The 27,516-nt window shown below is 45.2% G+C and overlaps 1 protein-coding gene across 3 annotated transcripts in view; it reads left to right on the top strand.

Annotated features, from left to right (window-relative positions):
• The window catches only part of C5H8orf34 (chromosome 5 C8orf34 homolog), a 355,582-nt gene that overhangs the window by 109,973 nt on the left and 218,093 nt on the right, over positions 1 to 27,516 (top strand). For all 3 annotated transcript variants that reach the window (XM_056522121.1, XM_056522120.1, XM_056522122.1), the window contains exons 2-3: positions 7,633 to 7,777; positions 26,399 to 26,530. In XM_056522121.1, coding sequence (XP_056378096.1) covers positions 7,633 to 7,777; positions 26,399 to 26,530 — 277 coding nt within the window. The remainder of the gene's footprint in view (positions 1 to 7,632; positions 7,778 to 26,398; positions 26,531 to 27,516) is intronic.

The following is a 27,516-nucleotide window of genomic DNA, read 5'->3' as shown; positions in this document are numbered from 1 at the left end:
TTCCACTATATTGGTTCTCAAGTCCTCAGACAATTCTCTTCTCCTCTTTCAGTTGTCTATGCTTAGTGTGGCACACACAAACACACAATGCAAAGACTAAGTGAACTTCTCTCCTTTTTATCTGCTTTCTGGTGTGATTTTTATATTGCCCACACCTGTTACTTGCCCCAGGTGAGTTTAAAGGAGCATCACATGCTTAAAACAATCTTATTTTCCACAATTTTTAAAGGGTGCCAATAATTTTGTCCATCCAATTTTTGGAGTTTTGTGTGACATTATGTCCAATTTGCTTTTTTTCCTCACTTTTTTGGGAATAAACATGTGTATAGCAAAACAGGTGAGAAATACTTCATTTTCTTGAAAAATTTCAGGGGTGCCAACATTTACGGCCATGACTGTATGCACTGGAGGTTCTGTTATGCCTCTTCATCCCATATTCCATAAAAATGTGGGATTTAAAGGGGTACTCCATCCCTAGACATCTTAGTTCCTATCCAAAGGATAGGGGATAAGATGTCTGATCGCGGGGGTCCCGCCGCTGGGGACCCCCGCAATCTCGGCTGTTGCTCCCAAGACATCCGGTGCACGAAGCGAACTTGCCAGATAACTGGCGATGCAGGGCAGAGGCTTATGAAGTCACAGTCACGCCCCAATTGTGACATTACGGCAATGCCCCCTCAATGTCATGGCAGTCACGCCCCATCCCATAGACTTGCAGTGAGGTGGTGTGGCCTTGACGTCACAAGCGGGGCATTGCACCCGACGCTCTAAACGAACGCTGGGTGTAGCAGTGAGATTGCAGAGGTTCACAGTAGCGGGATCCCCACAATAAGACATCTTATCCCCTATGCCTTGGATAGGGGATAAGATGTCTAGGGATGGAGCACCCCTTTAATAGAATCTGACAAGGTCCAAATTGTGCTGGTGAGACGACTGGCTCAGAATATCTCCAAAACGTCTCTGTCCGTATCAGGAACTGTCCAGACCAGCATAGGTTTGCAATGAGGATTTTCTCCTGCTCTGGACAGTTCCTTATACGGGCATCAGGTGTCAGCAGAGAGCACTGTGGACAAGACAAAAAAGAAATTCAAAAAGAAAATAATTTCCTCTGTAGCATACAGCTGCTAAAAAGTACAGGAAGGGTAAAGGTTTTTTTAATAGAAGTAATTTACAAATCTGTTTAACTTTCTGGCACCAGTTGATTAAAAAAAAAATGTTTTCCAGCGGAGTACCCCTTTAACTGATAATATATATAACTCTCCAGTGTAAACTGTGAAAAGAACAGAAGTGTTATTCCAGCACATTCCATCTCTACATGGGGCACTGCTAATGCACCTTATGCTGCATTGATCTTTTACTTTGTTCTATAGGAATGAAAGTGCTTTTTCTAACCTTCCCACTATTGACTGTTATTCCATTAGTGTTTCTGTACATGATGATATTCAGTTGGAATTTGTTAGTTGTATTATGGAGATCATGTAAGAGAAAAAAAGAATATTCTGAATACAGCTAATATTTGTTATTTCTACTTATTCCAAGATTCTTAGTTAAGTAGCATATAAACAGGGGGCACAACAAAGTGTAGCATTACCCCTTCCCCAAAGTCCAAAGTAAAAAATTGGATGCTTTTTTAGGTACACTTGATCAATGCTTAACACAAATAGGGGATAATTGTCAGATCACAGGGGCGGGGTGCGGGTTGGGTGGGGGATGTATGGGCACCCCGGCTTTCAGCATTAATGGAGTGTGTCGACCACGGCATGAAGCTGTGGCTGACATGTCCCTTCCATCTATCTCTATGGAAGAGCTGGAGATACCTAAACGCTGTATCTCCGGCTCTCCCATAGAGATGTATAGAGGGGCCGTGTCAGTACGCGCCAATCATGCAGAGAGCCAGGGTGTCGGACGGGAATGGTTGGACCCCCCTGTGATCTGACACTTATCCCCTATCCTGCGGATAGGAAACAATGTTATGGGAATCTAGATATCTCCTTTAAAGGGAAAACATTATTATTATTTTCTTTTTCAAATCAACTGGTGCTAGAAACTTATACACTTTGTAAATTGATTTGTAATAGAAGTAATTTACGAATCTGTTCAATTTTCTGGAACCAGTTGATTTAAAAAAAAAAAAAAAAATAATAATTGTTTTCCACCGGAGTAGCCCTTTAACCTTTTAAGGACGTGGGGCGTATGGATACACCAGTGGGAATTCAGCTAGCCGGTTGGGGACCGGACTGGGATGCCTGCTGAAATCATTCAGCAGGCACCCTGGCACATCGCCGAGGGGGGCCCTGAGACCCCCCCCCATGTCGGCGATTTCAGAAAATCGCATGTCAATTCAGACATGCAATTTTCTGCTATTCCGGGCTGATCGGATCTCTGGTGACCCAATCACCCGGAAAATAGAGGAGATCGGAGCTGTCAGGGACTGCCCTGATAATCCTGAGGGATAGGAGTGAGGTCTCAGTGCTGCGATCTCCTCCTATCCCCTACCATTGGTCAGAACTGATTCTGACCAATGGTAGGGCAGGACAGTGGGTTGCCATTGCAACCCTCCATTCTGCCCACCCCTGGATGTCGAGGGGAATATGAGGAGAAGATGGAGGCCGGTACCTGGCGGAGAAGATGCCTGGGGACCCCGGCTCGTCGCTGGAGACTGCTGGATCCTGGCTCAGGTAGGAAAACTACGGTGGGGGGGGGGGGGGGAATGAAAGTGAAAGTAAAGTGATCTTTACTGTGGCAACCACTAGGAAGGCCAAGCCAAAGGCTATCTGGGCATGCTGGGAGTTGTAGTTTTGCAACATCCCGAGGGTCACAGTGGTGTCCAAACGGTAGCCCTCCAGATGTTGCCAAACTACAACTCTCAGCATGCCTAGACTGCCCAGGCATGCTTGGAATTGTAGTTCTGTAACATCTGTCCCTTCAGAGTTTGCAATTTTCATGAAATTTGGGAAAAGTACTGCTCTACTTTGAAGCCCTCTAATTTTTTCAAAAAGCAAAAATATGTCCATTTTATGATGCCAACATAAAGTGGACATATTGTATTTGGGAAAAAAAAAAAAAGATTTGTTTGGAATATCCAAGTAGAGAGCTTCAAAGTTAGAAAAATGCAAAATTTTCTAAATTTTCATGAAATTTGGGGATTTTTCACCAAAAAAGGATGCAAGTAACACTGAAAATTTACCACCAAAATAAAGTAGAATATGTCACGAAAAAACTATCTCAGAATCAGAATATTCGGTAAAAGCGTTTTCAAGTTATTAATTCGTAAAGTGACGGTGGTCAGAATTGCGAAAAAGGGCTCAGTTGAAAAAGGGCTGCGTCCTTAAGGGGTTAAGTAACTTGGAACTTGGCAATGTTTTTGGTGCCAGATGGGCTGGTTTGAGTATTTCAGAAACTGCTGATGTACTGGTATTTTCATGCTCACTATCTCTAGGATTTACTGAGAATGGTCTGAAAAGAGATAATATCCAGTGAGTGGCAGTTGTGTGGGTGAAATGCCTTGTTCAGAGGTCAGAGGAGAATGTGCAGACTGATGTAATGTGACAAAAAGGCAACAGTAATTCATATAACCAATTGTTACAACCAAGGTATGAAGAATACCTTCTCATCACATTTAAAGGAAATCTGTCATCAGTGTCACCTGCACTAACCTGTAGGGAAAGAAAGGTCATGCAGGTGACACTGATGATAACCCTACTTACCTGTCCCCGCTCCATGCTCCCATTCTCCCACTATCTTTCTGCATATATTCCGTTCTGGGGCCAACTTGGAGCCTGGGTGGAGCTTCCTGATTTCAGACAACAGATAGTAGGAGTACCCTCTGTAGCCCCAGACAATATAGCACCCTCTTTTGTACCCCCAGACAATAGCCCTCCTCCAGACAGTATAGTGCCAGCGGTAAAATGATCATTTTATTTATTACATTACAGATATGATAAAACTAATATGTAAAAGGAACTTTAGTGTTTTAAAGGGGACTAGTGGGCCTCCTTGGCTTAGGGGCCCAGTTGCAATTGCGACCTCTATGACCTTTGTAGTTACACCACTGATCCCTGGTCTAACTCTCTGGTTAATATTATCATTACCCTTTTCTTTTACAGGTAAGGTGTATTTATAAGCCGCTAACAAGGCTACAGCCTCCAAATCACAATGAATTCTTTCTCTATGACCCCTCAGCTGTGGTTATGGATAATTTCAGTGTATAATGAAGGTGAATTGCTGAAGTTCACGTTAGCAAATCCCATATTCCGTCTCGACATTCATGATTAATTGAATGTGTATGCAAATCTGTACGGCCACTGATTCATATGCCTGCTGCCCTGAAAAGCCTTTTAATTGTCTATTGTTATGTAACAGTCATAATGAGGATATTTAGCCGATATATTTTTATGCAGATTTTTTTTAGTACACAGTCATTTAAAGATAATTTATAATGTTTTTATTGGTCACTTTCTAATGTGTAATTGTAGTATGGGGTGTGAGATGCAGGGCAGCTGGAATTACCCTAGAGGCAGATGGCATTAACCCCTTGTATTCATGACACCAGGGCGTGGTTTATCCTCAATACCACCCGCTGGATCCTGGGCTAGTTACAGGGGCAATAATGACTCTGATGCCAAGTTACGGATAACGGTAGCTTTACTGAGGTTAGACAATTGGTAAAGTCTATACAGTTCAGCCAGGGCCCATGGAGGTGACCAGTGACTTCAGAGACCTTAAGGGCTTGCTGGGACTTGTAGTAGAACGGGACAATTTAGTGCAGGCCACGCTGACTTGACAGATGACTTTGACTTGACTGACTTTGTGACTGACAATGCTGTGACTGTGGCTTACTTGTAGCTTGTGGCTGCAGACTTGACTTGAGGCCTCCTATGACTCCAGACACACTCCTAGACTCGACTGCACCTCAGCAACAAGAGCTCTAAGCTCCAAGAGAGCGAACAGAGGCTCCACCCAGGGTTTATATGGGGGAGACTCTGGTGGGATCCCATTGGTCACCCCTTGGTCACCTGGTCACTGATACTTCCTGGGTAACAATCACATGACAACTCACATATTAAACAGTCTTAAAGTGACAACGCTTTCTATTACACAGTATAAAACATGGTAAACATATGTACATGGGGAGGGGGGGGGGGGGGCAAGTGCAAGGGGGGACCAGGGGACACTGAAGGGAGGCTGCCTGACATGGCAGCAAGGGCATAACATAAGTGTATTTGCTCATGTGATTTTATGGGTTTCCCTCCCCCACCATCTTTTACCTAGGGACCCACCACCCCAATTACTAATGGGGCACTGTGGTCTCTTTATTTTTTATCTTTTTTCATGTTCCAATGTTTCATGTAACTGCAATACTCCACCCCCAAAAAAATTATTTCGTTTACAAGTCATTAAAAACAAAGAGTATTGCCCAATTCCCTTTTTTTATTGGTCTAAACATTTATATGTACTACCACCCACCCACACATAAACAAAACTTCCTCATCCATTACTACAACTACCTTTTCCCTTTTTTTTTTACACTTTTATATATATATGTATATTTTTTATGTATGTGTATGCATGTGTCTATATCTGTATTTCTCTAGCACTTTTATATATATATATATATATATATATATATATATGTATATTTTTTATGTATATGTATACATGTGTCTATATCTGTATTTCTCTAGCACTGTAAGTGGACCTGAGGAAGGCATGAGTTCATGCCGAAACGCGTTGTCCCCATTATACCAATAAAGCATTTTATTGTCCTGTGCTGCTCGAGTCCTCTCTTCGTGTTCTTGTTGTGCAGCGCCTCCGCAAAACCGTTTTTTACGTCTCATCTGTCTACCATTACCATCGGCCCCCATTATTGGGGCCCGATACCGGTAGGAGTGCAGCAGCCAACTAAAAACCATTGACCCAGCCCGTGCTTACCGCCGTGCCATTAAGTTCACGGCTATAAAAGGTGGGTATCTCACTGTGGTGTGGTGAAGGGCACACATCAGCAGAAACCTCTTATCAGGGAGCGCCCCCTGTGTTTTCTTATCCTTCTCCAAGCACCTTTTAATGTACTAAGAAGCCAGAAAAAAAAAATATTTGTAGGACATAATTTCAAAAGATTCGAATTGTGCAATTTTGTGGGGCATTCATTTTTTGGGAGTTCACCATACGGTAAGACTGACATGCTAAGTTTATCCTACAGGTCAGTACAATTCTGGCTATACCAAATTTTAATGATTTGTTTTATTTTAACTTTTTTTCTTCTTAAAATGATGTGTATCGCCATGTTCTGACCCCTATAAGTTTTTTTTAGTTCTTTTTATCACTTTGTGGATGCTAACTTTTTGTGCTTTTCATTACATTTTTTCTAGGGTGTGATGTGAGAAAAATAAATCAGCAATTTTGGAAAAAAAATTGCATGTACATCATTGATCTTTCAGGTTTGGGAATGTGATAATTTAATAACTCTGGCAATTCTGCATGAAGTGAATCCAAAAAACCCATAGGGGCCTTTCATGAGGAATCTTTGATTGTTTACATACAGGAGATCTATGTAATGCAAATGCAAAACATTGCTCTATTAGATTGCTTAATGACCAGATCAAAAGTTCCCTTTTACATGGCCATAAATCAGTGTAGACATTACCTCAGAAGAGGAGTTAAAGGGGTACTCCGCCCATAGACAACTTTTCCCCTATCCAAAGAATAGGGGATAAGATGTCTGATCACGGGGTCCGGCCGCTGGGACCCTCCACCATCTCCATGCAGTCACCTGGCATTCTGAACATGAACGCCTCCCATAGACATAAATGGAGGGGGCGTGGCATGATGTCACAAGGGGGCGTGGTGTGAACCATGCTCCCCGAACCATGCGTTCTGAACATAAGGTTTAGAACGCAGGGTGACTATACGGAAATTGCACGCGCGCAGGGGGGGGGGGGGGGGGGGGTGTTCCCCAGCGGCGGGACCCCCATCACCAGACATCTTATCCCCTATCCAAAGGATAGGGATAAGATGTCTAGGGGCGGAGTACCCCTTTAAGGGCTGATAATAAACTTGTCAGAAATAGCTTTCCTGATGGACTTCACTTATAACAGGACACTGCAGAGACTGTAGAGCAGAAACTAAACAATCTATTTAATACAGACCTATGGAAAAAGTATTCAGAGCCTTTAATAGCAAAAACTTTGACTTGCATATGTCTAATTGTTTATGCATGGTAAAAAGGTATTGTAAGCTCAACAAATTCCTCTTTTTGCTCCCGAGTTTGTCAGGAAGAAGTAGATGTAGAGTTTGTGCATTTGGCTCTAATGTTAAATTTAGTGCTGTTTTGTCATTTCAGCAAAAAATTCAAATCTTATGTCAAGTCTATTATAGTTTTCAAAACCCAAATCTATAGAAAAAAATTGCTGTTCAATGCATATAAAGTAGTGATAAATGATATTGATCTGTGTATCTAGATCTTTTGGCAGATTTTGATAAAGCTACTGATGGTCAAAAGGCGACATATTTAAATAAAACTAATGTGTTTCAATGTTTTTAATGGATTTTAAACATTGTCTCCACAGTCCATAGAAATTTAAGCCTTTGTATGTTTTTTGTTTGACAGTCCAATTTCATTATTTTTGTCACTAGGAATTAATGACTAAGCTGATCACTGAGACTCCGGACCAGCCAATTCCATTTTTAATTAATCATCTCCAATCAAAACTGGGAAATGTTGGCCCACTTCCTAGGACATTGTCTGGATCAGCTGCTCTGTGGGCAGAAAGCGAATCAGGTGAGCTACTCGCTGTTCTAACAATGAGGACAAACAATTCAATGGTTTAAATAGACTGTACTTTCCAGACATACAATGGAGATAGCTTGTGAGACTCCTGTAGACTATTTAAAGTGTACCTATCATTTGTAAAAACGTTTTCTATATTCAGATAGTAACATTGTATGTATATTTGTAATATGCATTGGTTAAAAAAAATGTATATTTTAGCTTAAGAAAATGCTGTCTTGTCCCTGCAACTATTTCCTGTGTGTTTCAGTGCAGAGACAAAATACAGGGAGGGAGATTTATCAAAACCTGTGCAGAGGAAAATTTGCCCAGTTGCCCATATCCACCAATCAGCTCGCTTCTTTCATTTTTAACAGGGCCTCTGCAAAATAAAGGAAGGGATCTGATTGGGTGCTATGGGCAACTTTTCCTTTGCAAAGGTTTTGATAAATCTCCCCCAGGAAGTGAGGGCAGGACAAGCAGGGCTCTGTACAGGCTTCTGGCTTGTGAATCATCCTGCTGCGTGAGTCAGGATCGTGTCAAAGAGCCTGAGTGCACAGAGCCTGCTTGTCCTCAGTGTACAGAGCCCTGCTTGTCCTCAGTGTACGGAGCCCTGCTTGTCCACAGTGTACAGATCCCTGCTTTTTCTCAGTGCACAGAGCCCTGCTTGTCCTCATTGCACGGAGCCCTGCTTTTCCTCAGTGTACGGAGCCTTCTTGTCCACAGTGTACAGATCCCTGCTTTTCCTCAGTGCACAGAGCCCTGCTTGTCCTCAGTGCACAGATCCTTGCTTGTCCTCAGTGTACAGTGCCCTGCTTGTCCTCAGTGTACAGAGCCCTGATTGTCCTCAGTATACGGACCCCTGCTTGTCCTCAGTGCACAGGGCCCTGCTTGTCCTCAGTGCACATAGCCCTGCTTTTCCTCAGTGCACAGATCCCTACTTGTCCTCATTGTACATAACCCTGCTTGTCCTCAGTGTACAGAGCCCTGCTTGTCCTCAGTGTACAGAGCCCTGCTTGTCCTCAGTGTACAGAGCCCTGCTTGTCCTCAGTGTACAGAGCCCTGCTTGTCCTCAGTGTACAGAGCCCTGCTTGTCCTCAGTGTACAGAGCCCTGCTTGTCCTCAGTGTACAGAGCCCTGCTTGTCCTCAGTGTACAGAGCCCTGCTTGTCCTCAGTGTACAGAGCCCTGCTTGTCCTCAGTGTACAGAGCCCTGCTTGTCCTCAGTGTACAGAGCCCTGCTTGTCCTCAGTGTACAGAGCCCTGCTTGTCCTCAGTGTACAGATCCCTGCTTGTCCTCAGTGTACAGAGCCCTGCTTGTCCTCAGTGTACAGAGCCCTGCTTGTCCTCAGTGTACAGAGCCCTGCTTTTCCTCAGTGTACAGAGCCCTGCTTGTCCTCAGTGTACAGAGCCCTGCTTGTCCTCAGTGTACAGAGCCCTGGTTGTCCTCAGTGCACAGAGCCCAGCTTGTCCTCAGTGCACAGAGCCCTGCTTGTCCTCAGTGTACAGAGCCCTGCTTGTCCTCAGTGTACAGAGCCCTGCTTGTCCTCAGTGTACAGAGCCCAGCTTGTCCTCAGTGTACAGAGCCCAGCTTGTCCTCAGTGTACAGAGCCCTGGTTGTCCTCAGTGCACAAAGCCTAGCTTGTCCTCAGTGTACAGAGCCCTGCTTGTCCTCAGTGTACAGAGCCCTGGTTGTCCTCAGTGTACAGAGCCCAGCTTGTCCTCAGTGTACAGAGCCCTGGTTGTCCTCAGTGCACAGAGCCCTGGTTGTCCTCAGTGCACAGAGCCCTGCTTGTCCACCCACACTTCCTGTATTTTGTCTCTGCACAGAAAACACACAGGCAATAGCTGCAGGAACAAGACTGCATTTTTTCAACCCAAAAATATACGCATTTTTTAGCTAATGCATATTGCAAATTCACATATAATATTATTATCCTTATTATATAAAACATTTTTGCACATTTAAGAATTCTTTGATCAAGTGATACAGAGCAGGAGCACATGGCAGCATGTCAAAAGTTTTCTATGTGACAAGTACTTTTTAAGAAGGAATGTTTTGAGAAGATCAGCAGGCTGCCTAAAGTGAGTGTTCACCTTTAACACCATGTCGCTTTTATTTCGTGCTCACCTTTAATATACCTTTTATAAATGTTTGTAGCCATAGACAAGTAACCTTCCCGGTATTTTTTTCAGGAAGGCACATCTGAGTTAACTATCTGAGGTATAGGTTGGGAATAGTTATTAACATATACCACCAGGTAAAGGCTTCATGCATGCCATTGTATAAACATCCAGTGACATACACTGCACTTTCCTGTACATTAAAGGGATTATCCAACACTTAACAGCTTATCCACTATCCACAGGATATGGTATCCGTATCTGATTGTGAGGGGTCTGACCCCTTAACCCTCTCCCCCTGCAATCTCCAGAGCGAGACCACAGTTCTCCCTGCTGCGTAAAACAATAGACAAGATGCGCTCCATGCATTGTGTATGGAAACACAGGAGATACCCCAATGTCAGACCCCCCTAAATCTCCTGGACGGGAACCAGCGCTCAGTGAAGAGTGCATGCTGCAGACGCCACACTCTATTCATTTCTATGAGAGCACCGAAAAGACCCGAGTACAGCACTTAATCATCATCAGCAGGAACTCCCATAGAAATGAATGGAGCACATGCTTTCTACTATTAGACATCACACGCTCCTCACTGAGAGAGCCGGGGTCCTGTTCTGGAGATCAAGGGGGTCCAAACTATTGGACCCCCCCGCGATCAGCTACTTATAGGGGATAAGTTAACTTTTAAATCAACTGGTGTCAGAAAGTTAAACAGATTTTTAAATTAAAGGTTGAAAGAGAGTTTGTTTCAGCTCACCTGATCCCACACGTGCACGGCCAGCCTCTGAAGCAAAACAGATTTCAGAAGGGTGGAGCCAGCACTGAATAAAAGTATCCTTTATTTAGATCAGAGTTAAAATCCCATGGCAGGCAAACAATGTAACACAAGGACAATAGTGCAGGACTGCATAGCTAGAAGTCCTCAAACGCCAACGCGTTTCAGGCCACAGAGCCTTTAGTCATGGCATACATGTAAACACTTCAGCACATACTTTTATACTGAGACAGTCCAGGTGCTCACCTCCCACAAGGGGAGGGAACACCGGGACTTATCACTTAGAACAGACAACTTTATTGCCCAATGTGCATTAAAAACAAACATATATACAAATGAGGAGCTTATTGCAAAAATAATACAAAAACGATATAGATACGCCATTGCATAACTATTACCAAGAGGTAAGTTAAATTTATTGGCCAATGACGAAACAACATTTTTCTGTAAATATTATGATATATGTTATGGAGAATGCAGAGAAAGCTTTTTCCCGCATGATCCAACATATTTAATAATGAAGAATTAGGTCAGTTCTATTGTTAAGACCATGTGGAAAAAATGCTATTAAACAAATAGATCCACATAGCTTCCCTATTATGTAGATGTCTAATGTTATCCCCACCTCTTTTGCTGGGCATGATTTTCTCCAGAGCACAAAAAACTAAAAGTCGAAGTATCACCATTGTGAACTGAAAAAAAGTGTTTAGATACATTAGACATACCACCACTGAGGGGACCACTGGAATGACGAATATGTTCCTGAATGCGTTTTTTCAATGAACGTTTGGTACTACCAATATGGATTAAAGAACAAGCAGAACACACAATTTTGTATATGACTAGTTTAGAATTGCAATTAATAAAACTATTGATTCGATGTTTTTTGTTATCGACTGTGCCCTCAATGGTGATACATCTAGTGGCATATTTGCAAACCACACACCTAGCTTCTGAACATTTAAAAAAAACTTTAGTCTTGAGCCAAGTGTTATGAATGTAACGATCAGCAACTGTGCTAGGCGATAATGAATTAGCTAGTGTGGGTGCTTTGCGAGTAGAAAACCTAATGCCTTTTTGTAATATGGTGCTTAAACCAGAGTCCAAGTGTAATATGGAGAGATGTTTCGAAATAATGTTCCTAATTTGATTAAACTGGGGACTGTATGTAGTTACAAAAGTGATGGGATCACTGACCTGATTGCGATTTTTGGTTTTGAGAAGATCTGACCTTTGTAAAGGATCCACCCGTCTGCGGGCTTTGTCCAAAATCCAATTCGGATAACCATGCTGTCTAAAGCGTGGGCACTTAGATTCAGCTTCCTCTTGGTACACAGACTCATCAGAACTGTTCCGTTTGACACGGATGAGTTCCCCAATTGGAACACCTTTGTTGGTGTGCTTGGGATGGCATGAATCGGCCGATTCGAATCGATAGTTTTATTAATTGCAATTCTAAACTAGTCATATACAAAATTGTGTGTTCTGCTTGTTCTTTAATCCATATTGGTAGTACCAAACGTTCATTGAAAAAACGCATTCAGGAACATATTCGTCATTCCAGTGGTCCCCTCAGTGGTGGTATGTCTAAACACTTTTTTTCAGTTCACAATGTTGATACTTCGACTTTTAGTTTTTGTGCTCTGGAGAAAATCATGTCCAGCAAAAGAGGTGGGGATAACATTAGACATCTACATAATAGGGAAGCTATGTGGATCTATTTGTTTAATAGCATTTTTCCACATGGTCTTAACAATAGAACTGACCTAATTCTTCATTATTAAATATGTTGGATCATGCAGGAAAAGTTTTTTCTGCATTCTCCATAACGTGTATTATAATATTTACAGAAAAATTTTGTTTTGTCATTGGCCAATAAATTTAACTTATCTCTTGGTAATAGTTATGCAATATTGTATCCATATCTTTTTTGTATTATTTTTGCAATAAGCTCCTCATTGGTATATATGTTTGTTTTTAACGCACATTGGGCAATAAAGTTGTCTGTTCTAGGTGATAAGTTCCGGTGTTCCCTCCCCTTGTGGGAGGTGAGCACCTGGACTGTCTCAGTATAAAAGTATGTGCTGAAGTGTTTACATGTATGCCATGACTAAAGGCTCTGTGGCCTGAAACCCTTTGGCGTTTGAGGACTTCTAGCTATGCAGTCCTGCACTATTGTCCTTGTGTTACATTGTTTGCCTGCCATGGGATTTTAACTTGGATCTAAATAAAGGATACTTTTATTCAGTTCTGGCTCCACCCTTCTTCTGAAATCAGATTTGTAAATTACTTCTATTTAAAAATCTTAACCCTTACAGGACTTACAGGACTTATCAGCTGCTGTATGTTCCACAGTAAGTGCTTTTCTTTTTGAATTTCCTTTCTTTCTGACCACAGTGCTCTCTTCTGGCACCTCTGTCCGTTTTAGGAACCATCCAGAGTAGGAGCAAATCCCCATAGCAAACCTATCCTTTCTGTGGAGTATACAGAAGCTGATAAGCACTGGAAGGATTGAGATTTTTAATAGAAGTAATTTACAAATTTGTTTAACTTTCTGGCACCAGTTGATTTAAAAAAAAAAAAAAAATGTTTTTCCAGGGGAGTACCCCTTTAAGCCTAAGAAGAATATGGAGTTTTGGAACAGTTAGAAAAGTATTTATAATTGAGGGATTTACATTTTTTTTTTTTTGCTTTATTTTAATCTTATTATTACACTCTTCAAAATACTTCAAAAATTACTTGTAGGAAATATATAGATAGCAACTAGGTAGGTTCATTAATTCTCATATATATTGTCATTTGAAAATTTTTCCAGTCAAGGTGCACTTTAAATTTTTAGTTTTTCAATCAATTAAGTAGGTAAACAGGATAAATGATGGCAGAGGGACATGGTCATGGTCAGTTTACATCTATTCATGCTGCGCTGCCAACATTCACTATGCAAATTGAATTTTGTAAATTAAATAACCTGAATGTGCTTACATAGCTGCTTGAATACTTTGGGTTAAGCAATTACACAAACTTAATTTCCTTATATGAGAAAATTATGTTTCAAAGAAATGTACATTGTCCAAAGTAATATGAGAGCTTAATTGACCCATTTTCCTATATATTTAATGCAAAGCTCATCTTCTGATCGCTTGGCGATTCCTAGAGGAAATGATCACAGAAGTATTCTGCTAGTGGATGTTAGAATAAAATTATCATTTAATGTATGTACTTGAATAAGCATTAGATCATTTCCTAAAATACCTAGAAAGAAAAAATACATAATATTTATTTCTATTTTTATATTCCTTTCTATTATTATTATGTTTCTACGATTTTGATACATCTTCTGTGTTTCCCTGTACCCTTGCTGCCCTGTCAGGCAGCCTCCCTTCAGTGTCCCCTGTACCCCCCTTGCATCTGTCCCCCATGTAAATATGTTTATGTATTATACTTTGTAATGTCTGAAAAAAGTGTTGTCACTTTAAGACTGTTTACCATGTGAGTTGTCATGTGATGGTTACCCAGCCAGTATCAGTGACCAGGTGACTTAAGGCTGACCAATGGGATCTCCCCAGAGCCACCCCCATAAAAGCCCTGGGTGGAGCCTCTGCTCGCTCTCTTGCTTCCTGTTGAGGTCCAGTCAAGTTGAGCCTAAGTGTGTGTCCAGAGTCATAGGAGGCCTCAAGTCCAATCTGCCGCCACAAGCTACAAACCTGCAAGTAAACTACAGTCACAGTCTTGTCAGTCATCAGTCTCAAGTCAAGTCAGTCACAGTCATCATTTGTCAAGTCAACGTGGCCTACATTAAATTGACCCCATCTACTGCAATTCCCAGTAAGCCCTTAAGGTCTCTGAGTCACTGGTCACCTCCGTGGGCCTGGATGAACTGTATAGACTTTTCCACCTGTCTAACCTTAGTAAAGCTGCCGTTATCCGTAACTTGGCATCTGATTCATTATTGCCTGGTGCCTATACAAGGGGTTAATGCCATCTGCTCCTAGGGTAATTCCATATGCCCTTTGCATCACACCCCATACCACAACATTTGGCATCCTACGAACAGGATACGGGTGTGCGTCTTATGTGACAAGTCCTCCCCCAGTGTGAACTGTGTCCAGTATTGTCAGAAAATTGCATGCCGATGCAAATAAAAGTTGCACCAGAAAGTGTATGGGACTTTGTTAGTGGAAAGTATTTTACCTGAGGTGCTTGTGAAATAGAGGGGGAGGTGAAGGAAAGACTGTTATCTGCTACTGTGAACTGTGTGAACCGTATAAAGGTGGTACCTAAAAAGGGTTAATTTGGTCTGGTGCTTCCCCGGCAGTCCCCAGCAGTGACACCTTTTCAGTGCAGCGAGGAGGAACCAAAGAGCCTCCCTGTGTTGCACAGGGAAAGATTTTGCCTACCGGACCAAAACCAGAAGTTCCCTGGGTGCAGCAATATTGGAGGCTCCGGCTGCTCCGCTAGTCTCTGCTATTATCTGTCAAGCACCCGCTGCAGTGCAGACTCTGCAAACACCAATGAGTGATTGTCAGTATCCAGTCTCCAGTGCCAACAGCTATCAGTATTAACCCGTTAGTGCCCGCAAGTCTGGTCGCAAGACAAATTACAACCGGATTCCTGCAAAATAGAGGGTTAGCATCCATTACTGTACCCCCATCAGTCAAGTCAAAGTCGCTGCCACACTACAGTAAGCACCTTAAAGGAGAATGCACCTTATTTCCCTTAAAATGACAGCGCACTTATAATTCAACAGGATGTCAGAAGCCAGCTCTCCAGATCAACCAAGCGACTGCACCCCTTCATCTCTAGCACCGAGGTAATCACCTGCCCCAGCAGCCAGGATCTTACCAGCCCTGCCTGCAGTCAGCGTTAACAGTCCTGGTGTTTCAGCATCTGCACCGGTATTCATGGGGAACCCATCCTCCCTTCCTACAATGGAGACCCCTTCACCTTGAGGGATTTCAAAAAGAGGATCCAGAGTTTGTTTGTCTTTTACTCTTTCCCTCCTAACCAACAGGTGCAATTGCTCACAGGACAGCTTCAGGGACAAGCGTTAGAGGAAGTCTGCACCTGGCCAGCCTCCAAGAAGGCAACTGTAGGGCAGATATTTGAAGGTCTGTACCAGGTATTTGAGTCACACTCTCCGTCAGAGGTAGGGCAACAAGGTGTTAATGGATAGATTTATTCATAGGGCTCATAATAAGTTGGACAAAGCCCAGCTGAGAATGTTAGTGGTCTAAAACCCCAACATGTCATTCCCCGCTTTCAAAAGACTGGCTATCCAAGTGATTGAGTGCCGGACTGAGTTAGAGGAAGTTTGTACACCACTTACACCTGTTCAAGAGCCACTAGGGGTGGTAGCAAGACCTATACAACCTCCGTCACCAGCCCTTGTCCCAGTGTCCTCTACTTCGCCAGTCACTGCAGCCTCAGATTTAAAGAGTGTTATGCAGGACCTAAGTCAGGACTCTCATTTTACCTCGCCTCCTGCCCCTCTGTAAAAATAGTTGTAGAAGGTGTACCGTTGGAGGCGTTGATAGATACAGGGTCACAAGTGTCTGCCATACCTAAAAGTGTTTTCTATCACAATTGGGATGCTAGTTTATTGTGTGAGCCTGATGATGTAAACTCTCGAGTAGTTGCTCCTAAACATTACCCTTCCCCCAGCCCTGGCCGCTTCTTTGAGGTATTTGTCTCCTAACTGTGTCCCCAGTTCACTAGAAAACCTCTTTGCAGCTAATTATATACCCCTTCTTACTAAACTAAAGGCGCAGATAGACCAATATAAATTGCCATGCCTCTCTTGGATAGGTAGGAGGAACTTGTTACAAACCTACATTGTCCCATCAGTGCTGTACACATTGAGAATGGTTCCCATAGCACTACCTCAAAGCTACCTTCTTCAATGGAAACGTCTGTTTCATACATTCCTGTGGTCGGGTAAAAAGCCGTGTTTGCCTTACACTTTTCTCATCAGGGACAGGGTATTTGGGGGCTTAGGGGTCTCAGACATTTCTCGCTTACATAAGGCCATACACCTGCAGAGATGGGCTGAGTTGGTAGCGGAGTTGGGGTCGCCCCCTAGATAGATCTGTAGAACATCACCAACTGACCCGGGCGGTGGGGCTGGCATCCAGGGCTCTCTGGCTCCCCTCAGCACACTCCCTTAGGATGGTGACCAACCCACTGACTAGGGCTACGCTGACGCTCAAACAGACTTATGACCGCTGCTGCACAGATAGGAACTTGGGTTGTAGGACCATCTCCCCAGCGATGCTGGGATCTCTTGTTCTCTTTCTCACCCACCCTCAATCGACAGTCATAGATAATGTTTGGTTCCGGCTGGACCGAATCCCACTTAGGAATTTATGTCCCAATGACTCACCCCCCTCTCCTGACCATACCAAGACGCCGTTGCCGACGGCTACACTTAATTTTCTCTATTGCTTCCTGATTAGGAGGGCATGTGCTGCGATGCTTAAAGGGGTTCTCCGGTGCTTACAGATCTTATCCCCTATCCAAAGGATAGCTATCACGCCCCCTCCCATAGGCTTGCATTGAGGGGCGGAGCGTGACGTCACACGGGGGCGGAGGCGTGACGTCACAAGCCGCCGGCCCTGCAGTCGCCCATAATCAGACCCAGAGCGAACACGCTCTGGGGACTGATTACAAACGGGGTGCCGCGTGCATGATCCCGGGGGTCCCCAGCTGCGGGACTCCCGCGATCAGGAATCTTATCCCCTATCCTTTGGATAGGGGATAAGAGGTGTAAGCACCAGAGTACCCCTTTAAGGTGTGTGTCCTGGGTGCCGACCTACACTGGTTGGAAAAATTGGTGCTCACCGCCTCTTCTTCGAACCTTACTCTGCATCTAATACGCTTATCTATAGCAGTGGAGGGGGAGCCAATGACCCCACTGTTTTTGCTCTCCTGGGAGAAGGAGTTGGGCATGTCCTTGACAAGGGAGGAAAGTGGAGAGGTGCTGTGACATTCCCACGGCCTTTCCAAATGCGTCAAACTGCAAGAAGGTCACTATAAACTCCTTTCTAGATGGTATTGTATGCCAGAACTGTTGTACCATAGGGGTTTGGCCGCCACTGATAAGTGCTAGAGGTGTCAGGGTGGTGTGAGCTCCTTCCTACATATATGGTGGTCCTGTCCGGGCATTGTGCCGTTTTGGGTGTAGAGTGGCAAGATTTTATCTACTATTGTAGGGAAATCAATTAGGTTGACACCCACACTGGTGTTGCTGGGGCTTTCTACTACTGATTGTAATCTCCATAAAAAATCGCTGGTAGCTAACTTGCTCTCTATTGCGAAGGCCCTAATTCCTTTACACTGGCTGCAAGTATTGGCTCCCACAGTGGCTCAGTGGCACCAGAAGGTGCGTGACCTGTGCAGAATGGAAGAGCTGGCGAGCTGGAGCACTGGTTCACAGGGTAGTTTTCTGAAGTTCTGGTCGCCATGGTTAAGATACTCCCCGACCCTGTTGAGCCACCTTGACCCTCTGATGCCTACTTCATCTTTGTCCCACTCTACGTGTCCCCCGACTGTGACCTGACCTATTCTTTTTCTACTCCTTGCTGGCTTCTCCTTCTTCTTCTTCTTCTCTTCTTCCCCTAGTATTGGACCTCTCTATACTATTTATACTGTCAGGGTCCGGACTAGCGGCTAGTGAAGACACTGGAGGTGGATCCTCTGTGCTAGAGAGGCGATGATGCGGGCCGTACTGGGTAATCGGTTCTAAGCAGTTACTGGTGTTCACCAGAGCCCGCCGCAAAGCAGGATGGACTTGCTGTGGCAGTAACTACCAGGTCGTGTTCCCCAGTAGCGACTCGACCTCTCTGGCAGCTGAGACTGGCGCGGTACACAAGGACTAGACAGAGGCGAGGTCAGACGTAGCAGAAGGTCAGGGCAGGCAGCGAGGTTCGTAGTCAGGGGCAACAGCAGAAGGTCTGGGTACACAGGCTTGGAACACACTATAACGCTTTCTCAGGGCACAAGGCAACAAGATCTGGCAAGGAGAGAAAGGGGAAGTGGGTTTTTATATGTTAGGGAGTGATTGGGCCAGGCACCAATTAGTGGTGCACTGGCCTTTTAAATATAGCAAGCCGGCGCGCGTGCGCCCTAGAGAGCGGGGCCGCGCGTTCCGGGAGCGAGAGTTGAGTGACATGGGGCGCTATCCGAGGGCGGGCATGAGCCGTGCCTCGAATCGCGTCCCCCCCAGGGACCAGGGAGCAGCGCTCGCGGTCAGCAATGCCGACCGGAGCGCTGCAGACAGAAGCACGCCGTGAGCGCTCCGGGGAGGCAGCGGGACCCGGAGCGTTCGGCGTGACAGTACCCCCCCCCCCCCCTTGGGTCTCCCCCTCTTCTTGGAACCGAGGAATCTGTATATGAGTTCCTTGTCCAGAATATTGTCCTCTGGCTCCCAAGACCTCTCTTTTTTTTTTTACCTCTGACAACCTTTGAAGCGAAGATTTCTTTAACCGAGAAGATGTCAGAGGACCCAGAGACAGGAGCAGGAACGGTGACCTTGGGGGGAAAAGCGGTTAAAAATGAGAGGCTTGAGAAGGGAAACATAAAAGGAGTTAGGAATACGAAGAGAAGGAGGAAGATGGAGCTTGTAAGAGACAGGGTTGATTTGACTTTTGACCCTAAATGGCCCAAGGTAACGTGGACCCAGCTTGTAGCTAGGGACACGAAACCGAATATATTTGGAGAGCCACACTTTGTCACCAGGGGCAAAGACAGGAATTCTTCTCTTCTTGTCCGCATGTTTCTTCATACGAGAGGAGGCCAGCAAGAGCGACTTTTGAGTCTCCTTCCAAATAGAGAAAAAGTCCCGGGTCAAATCATCTACGGCAGGAACTCCAGATGAAGTGGGGATGGGGAGGGGGGGAAGCGGGTGATGGCCGTACACCACAAAGAATGGAGACTTGGCGGATGACTCAGAGTTTTTGAAACTGTATGAGAGTTCAGCCCAGGGTAACAGGTCAACCCAATCATCTTGGTGGGAGGAGACAAAATGTAGCAGGTAGTCACCAAGGATCTGGTTTACTCTCTCCACTTGTCCATTAGATTGCGGGTGGTAGGCAGAGGAAAAATTCAATTTAATCTTCAATTGGGTGCAGAGTGCTCTCCAGAATTTTGTGATGAATTGAACGCCTCTATCGGAGACGATATGCGTAGGCAGTCCGTGGAAATGAAAAATGTGCAAAAAAAATTGCTTCGCCAATTGTGGCGCAGAAGGGAGGCCAGGAAGCGGAACAAAATGGTCCATTTTGGAGAATCGATCAACGATCACCCAAATAACAGTGTTGCCATGGGATACAGGAAGGTCAGTGACGAAGTCCATCGCTATGTGTGACCAAGGCTGTTCGGGTACCGGCAGAGGAAGAAAAAGACCCGCAGGCCTCTGGCGAGGAGTTTTATCACGTGCACAGCCTGTACAGGAGCGTACGAAGTCAGTCACATCTTTTTCAAGGGAAGGCCACCAATAGTGTCTGGCAATCAACTGAATGGATTTCTTGATTCCAGCGTGACCCGCCAAGTGGGAGGAGTGACCCTATTTGAGAGTCCGGAGGCGAAGACGTGGGGGGACAAAGGTTTTTCCTGGAGGAACTGGCGCCAAAGAAGCAAGAGCAGCAGAGATCAGACACTCAGGGAAAATAAAGTGTTGGGGAGAGGTTTCTGCCTCCGTGGCATCAGTGGAACGTGATAGGGCATCCACCCTGACATTCTTGTCTGCAGGACGAAAATGTATCTGGAAATTGAAGCGGGCGAAGAACAATGACCACCTGGCCTGGCGAGGATTTAAGCGCTGGGCGGACTGTAGGTATGACAGATTTTTGTGGTCAGTGTAGATGGTGATCGGGTGGAGGGATCCTTCCAGGAGATGCCTCCACTCCTCAAGTGCCATTTTAATGGCAAGCAATTCTCGGTCACCAATAGCGTAGTTTTTTTCAGGAGGAAAAAATGTTTTAGAGAAAAAAACGCAAGTGACGTTTTTTCCTTTAGCGTTTTTTTGAACCGCCCCGGCTCCTACTGAAGAGTCGTCTACCTCAAGGAAGAATGGTTTTAGAGGATCAGGCCTAGTCAAGACTGGTGCGGAGGCGAAGGCGGCCTTAAGGCGAGTAAAAGCTTCTTCCACTTGGGGAGGCCAGGATCTCGGATTCACATCTTTCTTGGTCAGAGCCACAATGGGAGCCACGATAGTGGAGAAGTGGGGGATAAACTGACGGTAGTAATTAGAGAATCCGAGGAAGCGCTGGATAGAGCGAAGTCCGGAGGGGCGTTGCCAAATCAAGACTGCGGAGAGCTTGTCGGGGTCCATTTGAAGACCTTGTCCTGAGACCAGATATCCCAGGAAAGGAAGACAGGTACGTTCAAAGAGGCATTTTTCAATATTGGCGTAGAGATGGTTAACACGGAGGCGCTGGAGCACTTGACAAACATGGAGGCGGTGTTCCTCTAGGTTGGAGGAGAAGATTAGAATGTCATCGAGATAGACCACCACGCAAGTATATAACAAGTCCCGGAAGATTTCATTGACAAAGTCTTGGAAGACTGCAGGGGCGTTGCAAAGACCGAATGGCATGACCAGGTATTCCAAGTGACCATCTCGGGTGTTAAAAGCGGTTTTCCACTCATCTCCTTCACAAATTCTGATGAGATTATATGCACCCCTGAGGTCAAGCTTAGTAAAAATCTTTGCTCCGCGCAGCCGGTCAAAGAGTTCCGAGATGAGAGGCAGAGGGTAGCGGTTCTTTATAGTGATCTTATTGAGGCCGCGGTAGTCAATACAAGGGCGTAGAGACCCATCCTTCTTGGCAACAAAGAAGAATCCTGCTCCAGCAGGAGAAGAAGACTTCCTGATGAAACCTTTTTTGAGATTCTCCTGAATATACTCCGTCATGGCCTCAGTTTCTGGAGCGGAGAGAGGGTAAATCCTGCCACGGGGGCGGTGTGGTCCCAGGGAGCAAGTCAATAGGGCAGTCGTAAGTCCTGTGTGGTGGTAAGACCTCTACCTGTTTCTTGCAAAAGACGTCAGAAAAGTCTTGATAGGCCTTTGGAAGGCCGAGCAATGGAGAAGCAATCAGACTTGGCTGGTAGGTAGTGAATTTACACCCAGTGACGCCTCTCCCATCCCACGTTCACTAGGTGTGAGTGTTTCCCTGACGCTGAGGACGAAGAGGACAATCCTTTAGAAAATGTTCAGAGCTCGCACAGTATAGGCATAAGTTCTCGTTCCTCCGGCGAGTCCTCTCTTGTTAGGTCAGGCGAGACCGGTCCACTTGCATGGCCTCCTCAGCGGGAGGCACAGTAACTGACTGCAAAGGATGCTGGAAGAGAGGAGCCAGGCGTGGGTATCGCCTGGTGCGAACGAGATCTTTCTCCTGGCGGAGCTCCTGACGTCTCTCAATGTAGCGCATATCAATGCGGGTAGCCAGGTGGATGAGTTCAGTCAGGGAGGAGGGTATCTCTCGTGTGGCCATACAATCCTTAATATGGCTGGATAAACCTTTTGTAAAGGTCGCGCAGAGAGCCTCATTGTTCCAGGCCAACTCAGAGGCCAAGGTACGGAATTGTATGGCGTATTCGGCCACAGTAGAGTCTCCTTGGACAAGGTTCAGCAAGGCAGTTTCCGCGGATGAGGCACGGGCAGGTTCCTCAAAGACACTGCATACTTCAGAAAAGAAGGACTGGACGGAGGCAGTAGCAGGATCGTTGCATTCCCAGAGCGGCGTGGCCCAGGCCAAGGCCTTCCCAGAAAGTAAACTGACGATGAATGCCACCTTAGACCGTTCTGTGGGGAATTGGTCCGACAACATCTCTAAGTGCAGGGAGCATTGGGACAGGAATCCCAGGCACTTTTTAGAGTCCCCGTCAAACTTATCTGGGAGAGACAGGCGGACTCTAGCAGAAGTAGCAGCAGCTCGGAGAGGAGGAGATGCTGGAGCTGGTGGTTGAGGCTGTGGAGGCAGAAGCTGTTGCATCATGGCGGTCAACTGCGATAGCTGTTGTCCTTGTTGAGCAATCTGCTGGGACTGCTGGGCAACCACAGAGGCTTGGCAGCGGCACCTCAGCGGGATCCATGGCCGGATCTACTGTCAGGGTCCGGACTAGCGGCTGGTGAAGACACTGGAGGTGGATCCTCTGTGCCAGAGAGGCGATGACGCGGGCCGTACTGGGGAATCGGTTCTAAGCAGTTACTGGTGTTCACCAGAGCCCGCCGCAAAGTATTTACTTAGCATGTACTTAACGGGCAGTGTGTGATTGTAACTAATGTGACAGATAAGGGGTCTGCCGAGTTTATATTGGGTATGAACATTATGAAATTTTTTTTGCTGAAATATTAGATGCCTTGCATGCCTCTTTTCCCCATCTGTCCCCCTTCAGCCCAGCGGGCTGCGCAGCCCCACTTGAAAGTTCTACAGGCGGAGCAGAAGTTTGCCAGCAAGCAAGATGAAATCTGGTTCAAGACATCAGGTCTGTGACCTTACAACCCAACTTTCTTCGTGTCGGCCGTGCATCTGGTGTCTTGCACGTCCCGAAGTCAAGAATATGGACTATCTGGCCCAGCTGGAACCTATGTAATTGGAAGATCATCCTCTTGTTCGAGCTGTGAGAAGCCTTGTCACTGTCACCAATGGGAGAGTCCCAGTGCGGTTAGTAAACCTGTCTGATTCTGCTACTGTCTTGCCCAAATACACTCCTGTAGCCCAGCTGTACCTCCTAGAGTGGAAGGACATATTGACAGAACGTCTGGTGGCTCCACCACATGCAGCTCAAGTGGCCGAAGGATCCAATTTGAGACTTCCAGAGCCCTGGTGCATACTTCAATGATCCAGCACCGAATCCTCACAGGTGATAGCCCACCTATCAAGGAAAGACACTGTCCGGTCCCAGCAGGCATGTATCAGACTGTCAAGAAGATGGTGGGTGACATGAAAGAGGAAGACGTGATTCAAGAAAGTTAGAGCCCCTTGTCAAGAAGAAAGATGTAACCATCCACTTCTGTGTTGATTAAAGGAAACTGAACAATGTCACCCATAAAGATGCTTATCCTTTGCCAAGGATCGAGGAGTCACTTGAAGCCCTCGGGTTGGCTGCTTATTTCTCCACTCTGGACTTAACCAGCGGATATTGGCAAGTGCCCATGTCCGTGGAAGATCGGGAAAAGACCACCTTAATGACACCCAGGGGACTGTTTGAGTTTAAAATTATGTCGTTTGGGCTGTGCAATGCCCCTGCTTTGTTCCAGAGTCTTAAAAATTCAGATGGCCCAGGCACTTTTTCATCAAAGTGTCCTATTGTACCTGTACAATGTCATTGTGTATTCCAAGTTCTATCAGGAACACCTCAGTCATCTGTCAGACATCTTCCAAGTCTAATAAAGCAAATCAAGCATGGATTAAAGATTAAACCGTCCAAGTGTCACCTGCTCAAGCCTCAGGTCCATTACTTGGGTCATGTTGTCAGTGCAGAAGGGGTACAGCCCAATTCTGAAAAGATGGAAGCTGTCACAAACTGACCTACCCTGCACATGGTGAAAGATGTCAGGAGCTTCCTGGGATTTGCTAGCTACTACCGCCGCTTCATTCTCCACTTCACCCAGATTGCTGAACCCCTCACAGCTCTCTAACGGGGTACAGCGAAGGAGAACTACAATGGAAGACTATCAGTTTAATGGGCTGAAGAGCAAGAGACATTAGCCAGGAAGCATAGAAACTGAGAAGTGATCTGTGGTCACCACATTCAGAACCACTCCTTTATTGGGGGTGTCTTGCTAATTGCCTATAATTTCTACCTGTTGTCTGTTCCATTTGCACAACATCATGTGAAATTGATTGTCAATCAGTGTTGCTTCCTGAGTGGACAGTGTGATTTCACAGAAGTGTGATTGACTTGGAGTTACATTGTGTTGTTAAAGTGTTCCCTTTATTTTTTTTGAGCAGTGTATATTCAAATAATGGCTGACTAGAATCTTTAACAGGCTAATAGAAACTAACTTTGAAGAGAAAATATAATTATACAAATACATGCGCCCAGATTTATCAAACTGTGAGGGAACATTTGGAGGGATTTTCCCACAGCAACCAATCGCAGCTCAGCTAATGAGCTCTGGTAAGTGAAAGCTGAGCTGTAATTGGTCACTGTGGGAAAATGACTACATTTTTCTCTCTCACACAGTATAATAAATCTGGGCCATGGTGTATGATATACCATACCATACATTCCCTATTCATATGAAATCCCTGTGTTATTTTGACTTTTGCACAAAATAATGGCATGCACTGGCATGTCCAGATAACTGAACACGTGTAAACTAAAAAAATCACATGTATCTGGGCCCGGCCTTAGTTTTGGTGCTGAATAGTTAGATGATCTGCGTGATACAGCACATCCCAGAACATCTAGGAATGTATCATGTTAGCAATATAAAGAAATAGCTGTTCATGTATACAGATGGAGTCAGAACACAAAGTATTTATGGCAGAATATCTTAAAGGGCTTTCATAAACCTGTCCTCACTTATAACCATGAGCCGGTAGGTGGTCCCCGGTGCCTTCTCCCTGCCCCATTAGTGTTAATTAACAGATTTCTCCCTGTTTGGGTATAGGGAAAGCTCTGTTAATCAAGGCTGGTGGGGTAGGGAAAAATAGGGCTGGGCTGTATACCGGTTCATGCCGAATACAGAAATTTATTTCCTGCACGATATGAATTTTAATCCATACCGCAATACCGTTTTGGCCTCTCCTCCTCGAGAATGAATGAATTATCAGCCCAGCGCTGCACTGTCCCCACATCAGGGGACTAATCATATGTTCTGTTCTGCCCCCCCCCCCCCCCAATTAATTAGTAGCCCAGCGCTGTCCCCATTTGGGTACTACTCACATATGTCACCCGCACGCGCTGCCCTCCTCGTCCTCCTGTTTGTTGTGGCCGCCGGCGCTGACACTCATTACCAGTGGTCTTCAACCTCCAGATGTTGCAAAACTATAACTCCCAGCATGCCCGGACAGCCAGTGGGGAAGGTGACCTCCAGATGTTGCTGGGAGTTGTAGTTTTGCAACATCTGGAGGTCCGCAGGTTGAAAACCGCTGCTCTATACTGTATCCCTATGCCCGGGCTGCAAAAGGTAAACAAAATAAACTTTAACTCACCTTCCCCGTCGGTCCAGACCAGCTTCCTAGTGAATGGAAAGTCGGAAAGCTGTCAGCCTATCACCGGCCGTAGCGATGTTCCGCCTCGGCCGGTGATAGGTTGAGTCCACTGTCATGTAAGAAGCCGGCTTCTTACATGACAGCGGGCTCATCCTATCACAAGCCGAGGCGGAACATCGCTGCGGCCTGTGATAGGCTGATGGCACACCATTATATACCGTGGAACCGCCATAAGTTACAAAAATACCGCGATGCACATATTTGGCCATACCCCCCAGCCCTAGGGAGAAACCACCGGGGACCACCCTCATAACTCGTTCACACAGCATGAAAGTGATAACAGGTATTATTATTTTTTCTATCTCAACATGGGCAGATCTTCCAGCACTTGGTATTGGCCATCCATAGACTTCTGCCTCTCCTTTATTTATAGGATACTGAGAAGGGAGATATATGAAGTCTAATGACAGATGGAAAGCTTTGTTGTGAAGGTTGCCTTCATCTCTTTACATTGTTTCTACTGACATCTCTGGATCTGACATTGACAGCTCATAATGTGCTTTGTTCTCCACAGAGTATAAAGGAATCAGGAGAGATTTCCGGAGCTATGACAAACCCTGGCAAGTAAATGCAAAGAAGCCAAAAAAGTCAAAGAGCGATCTTGCCGTTTGCAATATTTCACCCCCGTCTCCTGAATCGAAATCTTGTAAGTTGAACTAAAGTAAATGAAAGCTTCCCTGTCTGTTTTAGTACTGTCATTAACTTTTCTAATAGACTCTTACAATGGAAAACCTACTGTTTTATTAGATGACTCCTGCTCGGAGTGATTCCAGTAATAGAAGAGATTGGAGAACTAAGAATATATCCCTTTCTTAATATATGTTAACCTACATTTAAAAAGTTAGGGTGCATGCACACCACATTTTTGTTATACAGTTCCCGTGTACGGTTTCAAGTTAAAAAACGTACGGAACTGTATAGAAAACCGTATGCATTGACTTAACATTGTCATTAACACATGGCATACAATTTTGGAAACTACACCCCTCAAGGAACGTAGCAAGGGGTACAGTACCCCCACAGGTGTTTGATAAATGTTCATTAAGTGGGATGTGAAAATGAAAATTTTTTACACCAAAATTTTTCATTTTCACAAGTGGTAATAGGAGAAAATGTCACCGTAAATTGGTAAATACATTTCTTTGGAGTAAGGACATACCTCATATTAGGACATAAACTGCTCTGCGGGTGCACACAAGGTCTCGGAAGAGCAGGAACACAGGCAGGGCGGGAAAGTATGTTGTGTATGTGCTTGGTGTGAACTACATATTACGGTGTGTCATCATAAATCACACACCGCTATAAAAAAAATAAAAAAAATGCTGCAGCCCTAAAAAAAAAAAAGAGGGGGCCAAATGCACCCTAAAACCCTAATAGGGCTCAGGTCGCACTGAAAAATCTGCAGCGGACCCTTGATGACCTATTAGAGGGGGGGGGGGGGATTTTTTTAAACTCCTCCCCCCCCCCCCCTGTACATTGAAGCTCACTCTGTACTACACAGCTCTTCTTCAGCCCTGAGCGGCACAGATCTTGGCAGAAGAGGTATCCCTGGCTTCTTCTCTCAGCTCTGCCTGCTGACTGAACTCAGTGGGCTAGCAGAGCTGAGAAAAGGGAACATTAACCCCTCCTTTG

Source organism: Hyla sarda, chromosome 5 (assembly GCF_029499605.1).
Source record: "Hyla sarda isolate aHylSar1 chromosome 5, aHylSar1.hap1, whole genome shotgun sequence".
Taxonomy (NCBI): Eukaryota; Metazoa; Chordata; class Amphibia; order Anura; family Hylidae; genus Hyla; species Hyla sarda.
The sequence above is the reverse complement of the archived record's forward strand: the minus strand, read 5'-3'. Positions and strand labels throughout refer to the sequence as shown.